General features: G+C 35.8%; 1 protein-coding gene across 2 annotated transcripts in view; it reads left to right on the forward strand.

The window, feature by feature from the left end:
- Window positions 1–17519, forward strand: part of TBC1D19 (TBC1 domain family member 19) — a 151608-nt gene extending 134089 nt beyond the window's left edge. Inside the window, exons 17-22 of one of the 2 annotated variants that reach the window (XM_027544218.1) lie at window positions 491–600; window positions 2674–2765; window positions 10216–10331; window positions 15295–15365; window positions 16374–16456; window positions 17010–17519. In XM_027544218.1, the coding sequence (XP_027400019.1) occupies window positions 491–600; window positions 2674–2765; window positions 10216–10331; window positions 15295–15365; window positions 16374–16448 (464 nt within the window). In that variant the 3' untranslated portion in view covers window positions 16449–16456; window positions 17010–17519. Of the gene's footprint in view, window positions 1–490; window positions 601–2673; window positions 2766–10215; window positions 10332–15294; window positions 15366–16373 lie in introns of both variants that reach the window. The other variant, XM_027544217.1, reaches the window with a different exon arrangement.
- The last annotated feature ends 2649 nt before the right edge of the window (window positions 17520–20168 follow it).

A 20168-nucleotide genomic window follows, 5' to 3' on the forward strand; every position in this document is an offset into this window, starting at 1 on the left:
ATGTTGACCAATAGCCTGTTAATCAGAATTTTAATTTTCAAATTACATCAGTTCTAAAAGCTAGCCATAAATCATCTTATATTTTACTCACCTGATGTCAAAAATTAAAAATTTTGAAAGATCCTTTGTGGGACAAAGTAAAAATGAATTGCCTGGATGTCACTTTGTTATTATTTCAATTTAAAAAGAGAGAGATTTTATGTAATTTTAAAACGTTACTTTGAATTTTTAATACCCTTATATGGTTCCATTGTGTTATTCTACTGTTGGGATTATAAAACATTTTATAATTTACTCCCATTAAAAAAATTTTTAATGGCAGTTTTTACATGTGCATATATTCCCTTTCCAACATGAAAAAAGAATATATATGATTTTAAACTTGAATGAATATTATTACTATAAAATATTTATCCTTTGTGTTTGTGAACTTACTTTTCAATTATAGTAGTTCTGCAATGTTATCAATCAATTTTTCTTGTTCTTTCAGTTGCACCACTTTGTTTTCTATACCATGAACCTTCCAAACTGTATCAGATATTCCGTGAGATGTATGTGCGTTTTTTCTTCAGGCTTCATTCCATCTCTTCTCATCCTTCTGTAAGTTCATAAAAAATTGGATCAAACCAGACTCTGATTTGTTCTTTTTTACCTTAAGAAAAACAAATTGTCAAGCATCACTTTCCTATGGAAAAAATGAAAGAATAAATTGATACTTAAATAGTTTTAGTAATAATGACAAGAAAAAGTCCTTTATCACTTGCATTTAAATTATCTTTTATATGTTGAAAGAATAAGCATAGCAATGTCTGTATTGTTTTCTTTGACAAAGATGGCTACGTTTTTGAACATTGGTTTCCTCATCTCTGAAATGAGGTTAATGCTGAGTTTCTGTGGTGCTGTAAAGAAGAGTATGAAGCACTTGGGTAGTACTTGGCTCGTGGCAGGTGTTCAGTAAATAGGTGGCTGTTGTTTTTATTGTCATTATGATCATCATCATCATCTTTGTTAATGAAAATTAAACATTTATTTGTCCCTTATTTTTCAATATCATGTTTGACTAATTATCCTTTATCAAACTAGATATTTTCTTTGTGTTTATTCAATAGATGGCTCCTTGGCCTTAACAAGAAATTCAAGGAGAAGCATATTGGGAGTTGAATATTCGTATCTGTTTTATTTTGGCCCATCCTTTATCGTATCTTCCCCCCCCACTCCTACCCCCCTTAACCTGAGTAAAAACAAGTATTTATTTCAGTTATACTTTTTCTGTTTTGGGGCCTGCTTTGGTCTGCTTGTCAGTAACTTGATTGACACTCCCAAAGAAACATTAAAATTGGAATGTGTCAGGGCTACCAAGTTTCCTGAAAGAGAAGATTGTCACACTGCTACTCAACTAAATAGCAGTTCATCATACTTCCTCCCCATTTTAATCCTGTGTATTCCTAGTCCACCTTCCTCTGTCTCTAGTGTTGCTCTCAAACATTGCTGATGACAGCTGGCAAGTAACGGAAATCCAGGATGTCACAGATGAGCAAATGAAGTGCTACCAAATTATCATGGGTCTCTTCTCTCTGAGATAACGATTTAGTGTCTATATTGCAATAATGTTTAATCTAGGATAACCAAAAATATATTAATAATTCTCTTTTCTAATCAGTCATACTTAGCATCAGATTTCTTACTCTCATGTTTTATTTTCACACTTTAGACTTAAAAAAAAAATTTTTTTTTTAATTTTTAAAACTCTGGCTATTCCTTCTGTGCCTCCATGCTGACCCTAAGCTGTCCTCTTCCAGCTGACTGACTGGGACAGCCCTGCCTCTGCCCTTTCTTTATTCAGTGAAATAAAGACTTACAGGCAGTCATCTCCTTTTCTGGCTTGCAGCCAGACTGAACTGTTTAGAACCACGACAGCCTTACTTCTTTAGAAACTCAAAAAGAGGATTAGAACTTTCTTACAAAGAACAACCCTGAGGAATGCTAAACTGCAAGAAAGACTTTATTCAGAGTTGTCAAGTAATTAATGCACTTGAAAACCCATCTGCTTTGTACTCTACAATGCCCTTTTAAAAAAAGTAGATTTCAGTTTTTTAAAAACCATCCTTATACTCAGTAATCAAACATTCTTGTTTGATGACTTCCTGACAGAAATTTCAAGCAGTCAATCTTTCCCTGGGGATGGTTTTCGATGAAAGAATAAAAAAAGCAGGAAATATTTTCCCTGGTGGGTGAGGCAGCTGAAAGAAAGGAGCGTATGGAGGAAGAAAGTACGGGTGTGGCTACAGCACTAGAGAAATACCTGGAAATTGGACTGCATCCAGAAAAAACTAATTTTGCTGAGCCTAAGTGATAATGTATGACTTACAGAGTAGCAGGCTTTCTAGAAAATGCTGTTTTTCTTGAATTCTGAACATTACTATATGCCAGCTTATGCAGGGAGCCTCATTGTTAAAAAGTAGGCTCCTTGGCATATTTATAAGAGTGAATATCCATAAAGAGGGATAAACTTATTTTTAATGTATTAGAGCTCATTGGTGCATTTCCTGTCTTTGGTTCTTAAACAATACTGATACTGATCATCTTTTTCTCATTTCTGTTTGAGTAATTTGATGGCAGAGTTCATTTTTAAATACTAAGCTATGCATTTCTCTTGTGACTTATTGTATCCAGGGTATTGTGTCACTCTGTCTGCTGTTTGAAACTCTTCTGCAAACTTATCTCCCCCAACTCTTTTATCATCTGCGAGAAATTGGGGCTCAACCGTGAGTATTTTTCTCTCCTAATTGAAGAATAGATTGATATCAGAAGGCTCTTTTTAATCATCAAAGATGCAGTGATTTTTTTCAGAGAAGTTAACATTTTCCCCAATAAAACAATAATTGCTGCTGCTGCTAAGTCACTTCAGTCATGTCCGACTCTGTGTGACCCCATGGACTGCAGCCTACCAGGCTCCTCTGTCCATGGGATTTTCTAGGCAAGAGTACTGGAGTGGGTTGCCATTGCCTTCTCCGAGAAAGAGGTGCAGAGTAGTTGGTTTAACACAATGAGGTGCTGGCAAACTTTTAGAATCTAATACGTAGGGTAAAGGAGTGACCTAATTATATGCAAATTAAAAAATTCAGTCTTAAAGTCTGAGAAATTGACAGAAGCAGCCTGTATGTGCAGGCCTTTCTGTCCCTGGGATTCTCCAGGCAAGAATACTGGAGTGGGTTGCCATTTCCTTCTCCAAAACAATAATTATCAAGTAGTAAGAATTATAACTCAACATTGTGCCAAAAATTCTTGGAAGACTTACCAAAATCCTGATAAATTCTTATTTGCTTGGATTTTTGTGCTTGGTACAAGAATCACCAGACAACTAATTCCAGTTCATAGTGAAAGATGGTGACCAAACTGAGGTAAAAATCTGTGGAAACAAATACTACCTGAGAAATATGATGATACTAAAATTGTCAATTTAGGCCAGATTTATCAGAAGACAACTTTGAAAGCCAGATCAGTTAAAGTTTGCCATCTTTCACTAAGTGAAAACTAAATCAGTTATCTACTAATGGTTGTACACTGTGATTTTTCCTTGCAAAAGCTTGAATTTTTGTTTATTTATCTCAGTATGAGTTATCAGTAAATATCCCGGTACGAGTTACCAGTGAATAGGTCGGGTACCTGTGGACCTCATTATTATTGGTTCTCTTTTCTCTTTTTCAATTAACAATGTCCATGGCAACAGAAATTTCCAAATGATTTACCACTGTTTTGTTATTGTCTTCCTCTTTGTGTACCTCATATCATTTATTGATAATACCTGACAATCTTTCTTTTATAGCCAATAAAAAATAGAATTCTGTTAATAATTATTATTATAAAACAAAATTGTGGCAGAAATATATTACACATGTATTTTTTTCTTGTGGTAAACTGACTTCATTTTTTATTATTGTGAAATGAATATTTGTATATATCTATGCTTTTCTGTAGACATTTAGTTAATTGTTATAACTAAAATCCTGATATTTTCCTAGTCTATTCATATACTTTAATCATTAAAAGGAACAAATTTATTTCAATAAATTATGGTAAACATCAAAATTCTAATGAAAGGAAAGTGTAAAAATTCAGTTGTCAGGCTAGAAATCAATTATTAAAAGACTTTCATGAATTAAAAAAAAAAAAAAAGACTTTCATGAATTAAAACTAATGCTATTGGAAAGTTTTAATTAGAATTTAATTTTTTTTACTAGATATAGGACGTTTCAGGATATCTCCTTCTACTTGAGTACTTTGTGCATTTTATCTAAGTTATATGTATGGACATAAACTATTCATAATATTCCATAATTATTCTTAATTAGCCTTTTACTATCTTTAAAATCAGAGTGCCACTGCCTGTCTCATTCCTGAGATTGATGTTTGTATCTTGTGTTTCTTGATTATTCTGGTCAGAGGCTTATTTATTTTATTCTTTGAGAAAATCAGTTTTGGTTTCATTGATTTTCTGTTTTTCTATTTTCAGTTTCATTGATCTATCCTCTTTAATTTGTTTTTTCCTTCTGGGTGCTTGTTTTTGCTTTGTTTTGCTCATCTTTCTGCTTGCTTAAGGTGAAATTTAGAGAATTGATTTCAGATATTTCTTTCCTAACATAAGCAATAGTAATGTTATAAATTTCCCTCAAAGCCCTGCTTTACCTCCACTCAACAAATTTTGACATTTTATGTTTCTACTTTCATTCAATCAAAATGTTTCTTAATTTCTCTTGTGACTTCCTGTTTGACCATAGTTTATATAAAAGTACATTGTTTAATTTCCAAATATTTGAAAAAAATGTGATATCTTTCTGTTATTGATTTCTATGTTAATTCTATTACAATTAGACAATGTGCTTCTTAAGATTTTAGTTCTTTTAAATGTTGTAGTTTGTTTTATGACCCAGAATATGAGCTACCTTGATGAATCTTTCATGTATACTTGAAAAGAATTCATTTCCCACTAGCATTGAGCAGAATGTCTATGTGTTAATAAAGTCAAGTTTTTTTTATAATGTTCAAGACGTCTCACTGTTAATTTTCTGTCTACTATTTCTATTGATTATTGAGAAAGAAGTGTTAGAGTCTCCAATTATAACTGGGAATTTGTCTTTTTGTTTCTACGTTGCTATATATATATTTATTTCATGTATTTGACACTGTTTTTAGGAGAATTGATCTGTTTATCATTATGTAATGTCTTTTCCTAGTAATAAATCTATGTCTGATACAGCCATTCCAGCTTTCTTTTTATTAAAATTCATATAGTGTATTCTTTTCTGTCCTTCTACTTTTAGTGTATTGATTATCTTTATTGTATTATCTTTAGTGTACTGATGTCTTTACTTCTTGGGCTTCCCTTGTGGCTCACCTGGTAAAGAATCTGCCTGCAATGTGGGAGACCTGGGTTTGATGTCTGATTTGGGAAGATCCCCTGGAGAAGGGAAAGGCTACCCACTCCAGTACTATGGCCTGGAGAATTCCATGGACTACAGTCCATGGGGTAGCAAAGAGTTGGACACAACTGAACTATGTCTGATATAGCCATTCCAGCTTTCTTTTTATTAGAATTTGTATCGTGTATTCTTTTCTGTCCTACTTTTAGTATATTGATTATCAGTGTCTCTACTTTTCAGGTGGCTTTCTTATCAAAAGTATATTCAGGTCTTTCATTGTGGCAGTTTATCTTTAATTGGTGTGTTTATTCCATTTATATTTAATGTAATTGATATTGGGATAAAATAATAACAGTTGATACCATTTACTATTTTGATAGACTTTTTTGTTTGTTCCATGTGCTCTTTATTCTTTTTTTTCCTCTTTTCCTGCCTACTTTTGAATATTTTTTATTCCATTTTTATCTCCAGTATTGAGTTATTATTTATACCTTTTAAAAAATATTTGTTGATAATGTCTGTCTTAGTTCAGTCTGGTACAACGTATTACTATAAACTGTATGGCTTGTAAACAACAGAAATTTATTTCTCACACTTCTGGAGACTGGACGTGTAAGATCAAGTTGATAGTATGGTCGAGTTCTAGAGAGGACCTTCTTATAGGTTGCAGACTGCTGACTTCTCATTGTATCCTCATGTGATGGAGAGCAAAGAGGGAAAACAAGCTGTCACATGACTTTATGAAATCACTAATCCCAATCATGAGAACCCACTTCGTCTTCAGTTCAGTTCAGTTCAGTTGCTCAGTCGTGTCCAACTCTGCAACCCCATGAATCACAGCACGCCAGGCCTCCCTGTCCATCACCAACTCCTGGAGTTCACCCAAACTCATGTCCATAGAGTCAGTGATGCCATCCAGCCATCTCATCCTCAGTTGTCCCCTTCTCCTCCTGCCCCCAATCCCTCCCAACATCAGAGTCTTTTCCAGTGAGTCAACTCTTCACATGAGGTGGCCAAAGTATTGGAGTTTCAGCTTCAGCATCATTCCTTCCAATGAACACCCAGGACTGATCTCCTTTAGGATGGACTGGCTGGATCTCCTTGCAGTCCAAGGGACTCTCAAGAGTCTTCCCCAACACCACAGTTTAAAAGCATCAATTCTTCGTCTCTCAGCTTTCTTCACAGTCCAACCCTCACATCCATACATGACTACTGGAAAAACCATAGCCTAGACTAGACGGACCTTTGCTGGCAAAGTAGTGTCTCTGCTTTTGAATATGCTATCTAGGTTGGTCTAACTTTCCTTCCAAGGAGTGTCTTTTAATTTCATGGCTGCAATCACCATCTGCAGTGATTTTGGAGCCCCCAAAAATAAAGTCAGTCACTGTTTCCACCGTTTCCCCATCTATTTGCCATGAAGTGATGGGACCAGATGCCATGATCTTCGTTTTCTGAATGTTGAGCTTTAAGCCAACTTTTTCACTCTCCTCTTTCACTTTCGTCAAGAAGTTGTTTAGTTCCTCTTCACTTTCTGCCATCTAATCCTAATTAGCTTCCAAGGGCCACATCTCTTTGCTAATACTATCACATTGCAGGTAGTTTCAGTGAATTTGAGGTAGGGGTGGGGACACAAGCATTCAGGCTATGACAGTGCCTTGGGCTTCCGTGATGGCTCAGCAGGTAAAGAATTCGCCTGCAGTGCAGGAGACATGGGTTTGACCCCTGGGTCAGGAATATCCCCTGGAGAAGGAAATGGCAACACACTCCAGTATTCTTGCCTGGGAAATCCAATAGCATTATCACTAAAAAAATGTACATGCCTTAATTAAAAAATACTTTATGCAGGATTTACAATATACATCTTTAATCTATCACATTCTAGTTTCAAATAAACTCCAGGCCTGGAGGGCTTCACAGACAAATTCAACCAAACATTTCAGGGAGAAATAATACCAGTTATTTTTTTTCTCTGAGTGCTATCAAGGTCTTTGTCTTTGTTTCTCAACAGTTTATGATATATCTGGACATGGATTTCTTGGGTTTATCCTGTTCAGGGTTTGTTGAACATCTTGAATTTGAGGGTTATTTCTTTTGTCAAATTTAGGAAGTTTTCAACCATTATTTCTTTTTTTAGGTTTCATCTTTTTTTCCCCCAAACTTTAAACTTTTTATTTCGTATTAGGGTATATCCAGTTAACAATGTTGTGGTAGTTTCCGGTGAACAGTGAAGGGACTCAGCCATACATATACATGTGTCCATTCTCCCTCAACCATTATTTCTTCAGTTTTTTTTTCCTGTACCACTCACATTCATCTTTTCTTCTGGAACACAAATATTAAAACTTTTGGTCTTATCCCACAGGTTTCTAAAGCTCTTTTCATTTTATTTTCAATTTTTTAAATTCTGTAGTTCAGATTGGACACTTCCTATTGACTTATACTTAAATTCACTGGCTCTCTCATTGTTTATTTCCATTTTGCTGTTGGATTCATCCAGTGAGGGTTGCTTTGTTGTTGTTATCGTTTTTGTATTTTTTAGTTCTCAAATTTCTATTTGGTTTTAACAAAACTCAGAATTGTACATTAATAAAAGCAAATTCCACTGTATATAAATTCTGCATCAATAAGCTTTATTTCTAAGAAACTGATTCTGTGCTAGATACACTAGCACATATATCTAGTGGGAGCGGGGAGGCACGGTATGTGGTACTGTTGGCCTAATAAGACACTATGAGAGATCCATAAAATGAAACTAGTTGAAGTTAATAATTTAGACTTAAAAGTGAAATTGTTTTCTTTGGGGCACGCTGCATGCCTGTGGGATCTTAGTTCTCAGACCAGGGATGGAACCTAGGTCCCCTTCAGTGGAAGCATGGAGTCCTACTGGCATGCCAGGGAATTAGTGAACTTTTAAAATTTAAAACATTCACTGGCCAAAAGTTTTTTTGGCATCTATAAACTAATATTCTAAAACCAACCAAGAAACTTGACTTATAATACTACTGCCTACATGTGCTTTGTTATATTAGAGCAATAGTTATATAATATTGAGGAATTTCTGAAACTTGGGGGTCCTTTTTCAATCTTAGGAAAATTAATATGACATCAACAAAGGCAATCTCTGGATCCCAGTTTCTCTTTTAAGAAAAAGTACTGGTATTTATATAATATTATGACAGTTTTAACAAAGAATTTGGCTAAAACCTCTCAGGGGCAGTCAACTGATATTTAATTGCTAATAGATAGTAGAGAAATGTGAGAGAGTATTTTATCTCTTCAGGCACCAAAGCTGGGTTTGTTTCCTGATCCTAGAGATAAAATATTATTGTAACATAACCTTGTTATGAAACAGTAGGATCTCATACTTCTTAGGATTTTTGGGGTTTTTTTTTTTTTTTTTTCACAAAATAGAATTTAATTGAATTTTCTTGCTGATCTTTCAGAGTTCTGATGACCTCCTTTTTAAAACTAAAGGGTTGAAATCAGAAATCTATTTCTAAGTTCCCTTATAGCTTTTCTATTTTATTTTTATTTTGCTAAGTTGCTTCAGTCATGTCTGACTCTTTGCAACCCCATGGACTGTAGCCTACCAGGCTTCTCTGTCCATGGGATTCTCCAGGCAAGAATACTGCAGTGGGTTGCCATTTCCTTCTCCAGGGGATCTTCCCAACCCAGGGATCAAACCCATATCTCTTATGTCTCCTGCATTGGCAAGTGGGTTCTTTACCACTAGCACCTGGGAAACCCCTTATAGCTTTAAAACTATTTTTCCTTGTCTTTTTTGTATCCTTAGTAGCCATTTGAGTGAAATCTAGGAATATAATTTATTGAATTGGAAAAATATGCAGCTATAAGTATTTATTTAAGTGTCTTGAATAAAAATTCAAATAATCTTGGCTTGCCTGGAACTGTTGAAACTATAAGATCACCTCATTGATAGCTAATTAGTACATACCCTGAAAAACAAAATGTAGAAGTGAGTTTTCTTTTTTTTTTTTTTGTTTTGTTTTGTTTTTTTGCAGTTTTTTGTTTTTTTGAGTTTTCTAAAGAATGAACTACAACATAAAGTAGGGCTCTGAAATATAATTCTTTCTCTTAATACTTTTGAGACCACTAATTTGGGAACTCAGGGTTTCTCAGCTGAATTTTTACAGCTGTATTTAATAGAGTACTTGAGTTTTTTGAAATTTATTTTATTGAAGTATAGTTAATTTACAATGTTGTGGTAATTTCTACTGTATGGCAAAGTGATTGAGTTATACATATATATATTCTTTTTCATATTCTCTCCCATTATGGTCTATCACAGGATATTGAATACAGTTCCCTTTGCTATACAGCAAGACCTCGTTGTTTATGCATTCAGTGTATAACAGTTTGCATCTGCTAATCCTGAGCTCCAATCCATCCTTCTCCTGTTGGCCTTGGCAACCACAAGCCTATTCTCTGTATCTATGAGACTGTTTCTTTTTCGTATATAAGTTCATTTAAGATTCACATTTTAGATTCCACATATAAGTGATATCATATGGTATTTGTCTTTCTCTTTCTGACTTAATTCACTTAGTATAGTAATCTCTAATAATGTTGCTGCAAATGCCATTGTTTTATTTCTTTTTTAAGGCTGAGTAGTATTCCATTGTACATGTGTAGAGTACTTGAGTTTTAAATGACTGTGATTTTTAAAACCCACAAAGGAGTTACTGTCATTGTAACTCGTTGAGATCTTCTGATAATTGCTTTCTGATGAGAAAAAATACCACTGGTAAAATATCTTGTTTTTCTTTGTTTATAGACTTCGCATATCATTTAAATGGATGGTTCGAGCTTTCTCTGGATACTTAGCTACAGATCAACTCTTGCTTTTGTGGGACAGAATCCTAGGATACAACTCTCTGGAAATTCTTGCTGGTAAGAGTAAGTGCTTGTTTATAAAACACATGCTGTTTCTATAGTAAAGCCTTTCTTTTCTTTCTAACATTTACCATCTGTAATTGGAATTGGAATCTACAGTTGTCTGTCATTTCTAATTCATGAACATTTAGTCGATTTATCTGCCTTAGAAGACAAGGACTGATGTTCTGCAATCTAAATACGCCTGAGGAACTGCCCATCACCAGCCTATTCCTAGTCTTTCTTCATTGCTTCCAGGAATGTCAGTTTCCCCTCACCTGTTTCTAGTCCAGCCAGGGCATTTGTTCAGCCTCAGCACCTATGAGGTTTATGCAGTGGAGTGTAGGTCTACTTCCGTTCTTCTCCTGACTCCTCTGATTATCTTGTAGTTCTGTTCTGTGCCCCTTCTCAGCTACTGCCTAAAAGCCAAACCAAGACTGAGCCTCCGTGCATAGTTGAAATCTCTGTCTGTGAGTCATACATAAAGGTTCCCCCTTTTACTTATTCTCTTAAGTCAAAAAAAATTAAACATTTTTTCAGAAAGTCACAAACTCATCTCCATTTAATAATTAAGCAGTTCTTACAACAGATATACACAGAGGGCAACTGTATGATAACACAGCACAGATTTCTTACATTATTTTGCTTCTCTACATGTACAATAGATTCAGTTGTTTCTATCACCAGGATTATCAGGGAATTCAAATAAATTTTGCAGAGTTTTCACATGGGTGGAGAGCTGAAAAGTTGCCAGAGTGCTGGTTCCAGCCTTCTCCAGTTGTGTGATACTGAGCAAATTATTTAAGCTGTGAGAGCCTTTATTTCTTTACCCAGTGACAGCATTGTAAAGTCACCTCTCTGGCCATTTGGAAATAATGCTTAATTGAAGACCCTTTTCCTGGAAAAGATTCTCTAGGTACCATATTAACATATTTTTGAGTGTTGAGAGGTCTAGAGTAATTAGGTGGTATTTTTTAAAGGAAAGTTAAATAATAAAGTGCCATGAAGATAACTGTTGCCCCTGGTGTAATTAGAGTTATCATTTACTAAAGTTTTTAATAACTCCCAGTATCCTTCCATCTCAATTGTTTTTAAAGCCAATACAAATATGAGTTAGGAAAAAAAAAGGTCTGTCATCACCTTTTTGGCTGAATGGCTATGATACATACCATCTAGAGATGGAAGGAATCCTAGAGACCATCAAGTATGCTGCTGCTGCTGCTAAGTCGCTTCAGTCATGTCCGACTCTGTGCAACCCCATAGACAGCAGCCCACCAGGCTCCCCTGTCCCTGGGATTCTCCAGGCAAGAACACTGGAGTGGGTTGCCATTTCCTTCTCCAATGCATGAAAGTGAAAAGTGAAAGTGAAGTCGATCAGTCGTGTCCGACTCTTAGCGACCCCACGGACTGCAGCCTACCAGGCTTCTCCATCCATGGGATTTTCCAGGCAAGAGTACTGGAGTGGGGTGCCATTGCCTTCTCCGGACCATCAAGTATAGCTTCTTTTAAATATTTCTGGCAGGTAATACTTATCCTGTGTTTGAACATTCAGTGTTGGGTAATCCCTGTCTTACTAAGTGGCCTATTTCACTTCTGGATAATATAACTTGTTAAAAGGTACTACTGTTGCATCGGGATCATCATCATGTTTTTTCTATTCCCACCCCCTTCTTTCCCCAAAGTCTTCTATTTTCCAGGCTAAGTAGTCTTGTTTTTTGCTAACATTTCTTGGGTGACAGGATTTTAAGATTTTCCACCAAGTAATTCTTCTGGGTGTTCATAAATTTTGAAGAGCATTGTATTAACATGTAACTTTTTGTATCATTTCAAAAAGATATTAGAGCATGTTAAAGAAATGGGCTAAGTATTACAAAGTACTTTCTAATAATTAGGACCTTCTAAAAGTAGAATGGACTTTTTAACTGTCATCTGAAGGGTTACAAGATTTTCTATCATGAAAGAAATGTTAAACTATAAGACCTCAAAGCTATAAGACCTTAAATTCTTCCAATTTAAATTCTCCCTTTCTGTGACTTATCATGCCCTCAGCAAACTGAAGTAAAAGAGAAATGAATGTTGAGTGCTGCATTTGCTCTAAGCCAGGTACTCTGCTGCATGCTTAATACATTAATAAGTTACTGATACATAGGTAGAATGACAGTCCACACTGTTGAATCCATTCGCTTTCTCAGAGTGTCTTTTAAAAAACCAACAGGGAAGAATTGTAGAACATCTAGAAATGAAATTAGACTGATGGGAGTTCCTTCCTTGGAATTCAAATAAAGAGACATAAGGCAAATAATTGCATGTAGATGCTGGGAAAATTCCATGGACAGTGGAGCCTGGTGGGCTGCACTCCATGGGGTTGCAAAGAGTCAGACATGACTGAGCATGCATGCACACATGTATATAAGTTAGTTTTGATCATTTTATACATTTTTTTCATCTGAGTATATTAGAAAAGAATATTTTGGGACCAACTTTTTTGCTCAAGTGAGTTTATATAATCTTTATAAATATTTTAGTAAATATTACTGGTTTAATCTGTGAACTTATTCGGGCCTTTTGAAGAACAGTTTAAAGCATGGGTATTTTAATGTTCATGATAGAGTTGCTTAAAATTCATGCGAACAATTTAAAAGACCAAAAGTAAGTATTTGAGTTTCTATATTTCATATAAAGCATGAATTCAGTTGAAAATATCCCAAAGTATAGAGCTTTTCTCCTTGGCAAATAAGCCTGCTCTTTGGAAGGGCTGGGCAAACCAAACATGAAGTAGACAGAAAGGAACTTCTGTGATGTGACACCAAGATAAATAAAGGTTATGAGCACATAAGCATTTTGGATGCTGAAGCTAATTAGTAACTACTCTTTTATTCTCCCTCTTATCTACCTTTGGAAAAACTATTTCCCAGCATGTGAAACTCTTTCCTGCTACAGCAAAAAATTTGACCATCCTGTCAAGCTTTCACCAACTCTATTAAATTACACACAAAAAAGGAAATAGTGACCACATCCCTTAGCATATAAAATGTCTCCATTGTCAAATATGTTTCTGGATATTAGAGAACTATAAAGAAGTTGCTTGTCCACAGAAATGGTTTTCTTGGATATTCTTATAAAAATGGAAGCTCAAGGACTTTAAAGTACTTAAATTTTCACCATTCGCAATTAAAGGGTAAATTCTTTGTTCCAGATCTCTTATATCTGTCTTTATATATTAAATAATTCCAGCTGACTTGATTTTTTAAATAAATTTATTCACTTTACCACAACCGTCTTTTTTCCTCCAGAATTTTCCTAACTAGTTCTAATGCTTTTTTGACAAGCTTTCCAAAATCTATTGTCCCCTCAAAAATTACCTGTGCTTCCCAGTCACTCTGCCTCTACCTGGGGAAATTAAGAAACCTGGATCCTGACATCTACTCCCGAGGAACAGCCACCTACCACCATGTACTCCCCAGGAACAGCCATCTAGCCACCTAGCCACCTGATCCTCCAGAGCATGGATCACCATGCACCATCCTCAGTCCATCTCTGGCAAACCATTATTTTTTAAAATTGAAGTATTGTTGATTTACAGTGTTGTGTTAATTTCTACTGTACAATGAAGTGACATGGATATATACATGGATATACATTCTTTTTTATTCTCTTCTCCATTATGGTTTATCCCAAGGGAAAACCATTGTGAGGGTCACAGGAGAAGACAGTTAGGAAAGCACACCAAATTCCATGTCAGGGGTGAGTCATTATTGCTTACCTTCAGTCTCAGAAATTTCATCACACAGTGGTTAAACGCTTGGGCTCTGGGGCCAGAGTTGAGTTTTCTCTCTATTATTTTCTACCTGTATGATTCTGAATATGTCATCCAAACTCACAGTGCCTCAGTTTCTACATTAGTAAAATGGGGCTAACAATAGTAACAAACACAGGGTTGATACGAGAATTAACTGTTCTTATGATTATTATTTCCATACTAGAAATGTATTTTTAACAATTATTTGCATTGTCTATGCAATATACTTAGGAACCAGTCTTCCACATAATTTTAAAGATTCCTTACCATTCATTTCCTAAACTTCAAGGACTTGTTCGGTAGAGAATGCACTACCACTATGGTGATGGAAAAAATAGGAGAAGTGATGTGACCTCTGGGCAGTACCGTTTCCTTATCAGAGTTGCCAGAAGCTCTTACATGAGTCCTTCCATTGTTCATGATGACTCATTCCCTTTCGTAAGGTTTTATGGTAGATTATATAATAAGACATAATGCATATCAGCATTACTGTCTTTTCATATGCATATGACTAATGGGAACAAAAATCTAGATGTTTTCTACTCCGTATATATTATTGACCTTCAAGATAGTCTATAATGGTTTGGTTTATTTCTTTTTTTCAAAGTTTCAACTTATCTTTTCCTATAACCAACATTAATGTAAATGTCAGGATCAATCCCCACACCCCACCCAACAGACATACCCAGTTATGACACTCTAGGAAAGTCAATAAAGTTAACATTTTTAAGGAAAGACATACTTGTTGCCGCATTTTTATATAGATACTGCCTTGATACGTATGAAATATTATCTGATACATTTAAAAATTCAGTCTTCTAACTTTTCAGAAGCCTTTCCATTGCATCAATAAGAAACACCTGCATCAAAATAAATCTTCATAAGGCAGCCATTATATCTACCATTTAAAAACTGTTATAATTGAAGCTGTAGGTACGAAAGAAACAATTTATAAAATGGCTTTTTAAAAACCACTAAAATTTTCATTTTTTCCAAAGAAAATGAAATGCCCTCAGATACTGATCTCCAGAGAAGAAAATTTCCATTCCTCACCAGACCTTAACTGAATGCAGTTGTGTTAAGCACTAGGTCTGAGTTCTCACTGTGGGTTTTGGGTATACCAGTAGATTTGTCAGGCTGATGAGTAGGCCAGCAGTTAAAATAGTGTTCATTCTTTTCCAGTCCTGGCAGCTGCTGTGTTTGCTTTCCGAGCAGTGAACCTGATGGAGGTGACATCACTGGCTGCAGCTGAAGTAAGGATAAGTTTCGCTGAGATGGGATGGAAATAGTTTCTGAGAGATTGCCAGGCTTGGGTACTTCAGTCTCCAATGCATAGGACACACATTACTCAGAGCCTAATTTTTTATCTTGAGTAATGCCTATAAGTTTTAAGCTAAGTAATATTAAATATTCAGAATTCCTTAATTACTTGAAAACAGTGTTCTTGTGAAGGGGTCATAAACAAGGTTATTATGAGAAACCATTATTATTTTTATGGGAAACAAGATACCTAGTAATTTTGATAGAAACTATTGAGGCTTGTGTTGCATTTTCTTATAATTGTTCACATCCATGTGTTATGTTCATAGAACAAAGACACACTAGTTGAAAGAATTAAAGAGCATACATTTGGTTGATACAGTAAAGATACATGGGTTTTGGTTATTTTTAGCAGTGAGTTAATTATTAAAGCTGGTTTCTTTTCAATAGTATAACTTATATCTGAAACATGGTTCAATTAAGTAGTGACTTACAATATTACTCTATTTGTTATCTCTCATAGAAATGCAATTTTATCCTTAAAATAGCTGCCTACATTCTTTGTTTAAAGGGAAGAGGATGTTTATGCATCTTGCAACTGAATAAACATTAATTCCTTCTTAAAATGATTTCCTAAAGTCAGTTACTCCTTACACTAGTATAACAAGACTAGGATTCATAATGTATGTTTATTTATAGAAGCAAGTTGAAATGTCAGACCTCTTATAAACTCATGCTACCTTGTATATTTGAAGAAGGCTCAAGGCTAAAGTCCAGGTTATTTTCTACTGAACGTTTGAGCATTTTGCACACGTTCTAACATTAAGATGTTCAGAAAAGAGAAGGAGGGTTGTAGCTTCAGATTTGGGACCAATCTGAAACACTTAAGAGTGTGTTGATGTCAGAAGTGCATTGTAATGGTTTTTCTGTGTTTGTTTTAGAGGCTTCACTTTGCTGATCAGAATGCCGATACTAATCATTCCTTTCGTTTTTTGTTTCAGGCAGTTCTTGCTGACCTTTCTACTTTAAAAGTTATGCCTCTTCTTCAGATTTTTCTGTTTGCTACTGTCACCTGATCTGCAAGGTCACTGACAATACATGTAGTTTTTCCTTAGGAAGTAATCATGAACTATGCAAACTCTGCATAAAACCAAAATTAAACTTTGCATAAAGCCAATAAAGATCATGTTCCCTTCTCAGTTAAACCTAAGTAGTTTTTCACTTTTTGAAACAATAAGTCTGCACACCATGTATTGCACTGCATGCTGTTGATTTTCAAGAGAGAAGCAATAGACATAACTTCTGCTAAATCAAGCCTACTATATAGATAATCCTGACTTGTAAAAGGCATGTAACTATATATGCAATAAGAACTAAAGATATTGTAATAAACTTGAATAGGTAATGTAGCCTCTGGGATAATTCTCTTATGTCAGTTTGTAAATTTATCTCTAGATAATGAGTCATTTTGTCTTATAAATTGCTCTTCACTCAGAGCAGGGGTGGGGTAAGATGTGAGAAGACTTGACAAAGATAATGCTTTTTAGTAGGAATGAAAATGTACTTTGGTGTTTTTAACAACTTGTCTCTCATCAGAGATCTTCTAGATCTCTCTCCGTTTTATTTCTCCCTTAAAGGTCTCTCCTGGAGAAGGTCAGATACAACTGTTTGCACCTGACAGTGTTTTAGTCATCACTTTCTGAAAAAAAGAAAATGATGGAATGATCCCTTCAAGTTTCTCAGCTTTCCATCTCTTGGTTAGAAGACTTGACACTGCTGAGGTGTGTTGCCAAATTCTCTTACTTCGGAAATATCCAAAGGGGACACCCAAGAACTCAACGAAGGGAATGAAAGATGAAAACCATGTGCGCTTTGGCTGAAGCTTGGTTTAACAAGATTTACTTCTAGTGCAGAGCAGCTTAGAGAGACCAGAAGTAGAGACTGAAGACATTGTGTACGGCATCAATCTTAATTTTGGTCCTATTATAAGTGGAGGGTCTTATTTTATATTACTCCTTAAAAACCTAGCATTTCTGTAATATGGAATGATAGATTGTGGGGGGAAGAAGTCCAAAAATCAATGTCTTTCAATTTTATACTCAAATTCAAAATTCTAATCATTTCAATAAAATTCTGAATCAATATATTGATAGTCTTACTAAATGCCTAGTATTGTATAAAGTTTTATCAAAATCTATTTCCCAAGTCTTTCATTTAGAGAGTATTTTTTAGGAATGTATGAGGTTCAGCACACCACCACAAGTGTGGTGGAATTTTATATAACTACTAGTTATTAATTTGAAATTCCATATAATGCTTTTATTCATCAGGTACTTGTTGACCTTGAGGACTAAATAACGACTAGAAGAAGCAAATAACCATTTATTCAGTAATTGATCCTTAATAAGCTCCACACTTTTGGAGAAGTCAATGGCACCCCACTCCAGTACTCTTGCCTGGAAAATCCCATGGACAGAGAAGCCTGGTAGGCTGCAGTCCATGGGGTCGCTGAGGGTCAGACCCGACTGAGCGACCTCACTTACACTTTTCACTTTCATGCATTGGAGAAGGAAATGGCAACCCACTCCAGTGTTCTTGCCTGGAGAATCCCAGGGATGGGGGAGCCTGGTAGGCTGCCGTCTATGGGGTCGCACAGAGTTGGACATGACTGAAGCGACTTAGCAGCAGCAGCAGCAAGCTCCACTTTATTGCCTTTGAAGGCATACAGTTATGATCATATGCTTTGCCATTCTGTGTACACAGATGCACTTTCATCACAAGGACAAGCACACACCTGTGACTGTCAGGAAGAGAGTTCTGAATGATTAGGGTCAAATGTGTACAGATACACCTACCTTTGGTTTGTTTCTTTAGGAGAATATTCATAAACTGTTTTAAACATAGCAATGTAGTAATCTAGTAGGAGAAACATTCAACTGGAGAGTTCTTGTCCTAGCTTTAAATCCCTAGATAATTTAATCTCTTATATCTGTAATTTGGCTGTGGGAAATGGGAGACAGGACAGGCAACCGGAAGTTCTATATTTGCTCTGTTTGCTGACAGGGTTGAGTAAAACCAAATGAGAAAATATATTTGAAAGTTATTTTTTATTATTATTATAATACTACAAAGCACCAGACAAATATAAGAGGTTGTCAATAATTGATTTTACATATGACATTTTAAGGTCAAGTTGTAGAAAATAATATGTGAAGAGTGCCCAACTTCATTAGCATTTGTGTGACTTCATTTGATAGTTTGAGACCTCATATCTATTAAAAAAATTTTTTTAATGAACCATGGCATAGCAGATCCTTTCATTTAGAAGGGTGGCTCTAGCCAGTAGTTCTAAATCTGAATCCAAAAGCCAAACCTGATAGGCTGCCACACATACCCTCTCAGCCATGTGCTGCTCCTGGCTGCTTGTTAAAATACTGCATGGAAGACAGGTTGCCTTGCCCACTGCATCTCTCACTGCACTGCTCTTGCTACATCTCCTTGCCTCCTCCCTCCAGAATTCTCCCAGGCCATCTCCTACCAACCTCTGACACTGCCTCACATAGGCTCTTGCGGGTGATCACAAGGATCTGAGTGACCAGTGATAATTACATTGTTATTTAACCTGTGGCATTCTCACTTGGGGTGAAATAGCCTAATAGATTATATTTGGCTCTTCTTGATTTCAATTCGCCCGTTAATGTAGTATGTGTGACCTTATATTATGGAAGAGTTTATTGAATAACCTTTTTGATCAGAATGTTTTGGTAATACAACTTTCTGGCTAATTGAAATTTCCAGAGTGTCTTAATTGCATAGTACCCCCTTACATTTAGCACATCCTCTCTCTACCTATTTCACAGAGAAAATAGAGAACACTAAGCTTGAACTCCCTCAGCCTTCCACTTCACAACTTAGCTTTATTCCCCTATACTTATCTCCTTCTTCCTAGTCTCAGGAAGTATCTAATCTGTTCCTACAATTCTCTAAATACAGGTTCGATTGTGTCACTTACATGCTTAAAAATTAAACAAGACCCTATTGCCTAAAGGATAAAGTTCAGGCTCTGTAGCAGGGTGGGGAGAATTCGCCACAGCTTGATCTTTCCATTCCTGTGTTCTCACGCTGATCCGTTATCCTGTGCTTCATCCTCGCCAGATTACATGCTGCTCCTCAACCAGCTATGGCCATGTAATTTATCTTTGGCAGTGGACCTCCATTTTTCAAGGCCCCACTAAAAAAACTCTCCTCTATTGTGAAGATACCCTTGAGCCTATAAACTGGAATTAATTACATCCTTCTCTTTGTTCTCGTAAAACTTCTCATTTAGTAATACAGTGTTTTAGAGTAGTGATAGTTTTTTGCATATATGTTGTCTCCCATCATTTTATTATGAAGTCAGTTTTCATTGACTAGTCCTAGGAATGGACGATGAAAGAAGAAATCTGACCATGTGTTTGTACCCCCTGCCTTGTTCTAAAAATTGTTGGAATCTGGTAGTTCCTCCTCAGGACATATAGTCTCCCTTCTTCTACAAAGACTCTAATTTTTATCTAGCGATCTACCTATTCCTCCATGCACTTCAGATGTGGCTGACTCCCGCTTCCAGGGCCTCTGGGTCCTGGCCAAACCATCATTACGTATCATCCCTCTGGCTACAGGGATCTAGTGCAGAGGCTAAGGTTGTGCAAAATTAGTGAAACTTGATTATGAGGCTTTGGTTTAGTCTTTCAGGGAAACTGGGTATGAATAAAAGACGATATAAGATCTGGAGCTGCTGTGGCCTAAGAATGCAGAGT

The sequence above is a fragment of the Bos indicus x Bos taurus genome, chromosome 6 (genome assembly GCF_003369695.1).
Source record: "Bos indicus x Bos taurus breed Angus x Brahman F1 hybrid chromosome 6, Bos_hybrid_MaternalHap_v2.0, whole genome shotgun sequence".
NCBI lineage: Eukaryota > Metazoa > Chordata > Mammalia > Artiodactyla > Bovidae > Bos > Bos indicus x Bos taurus.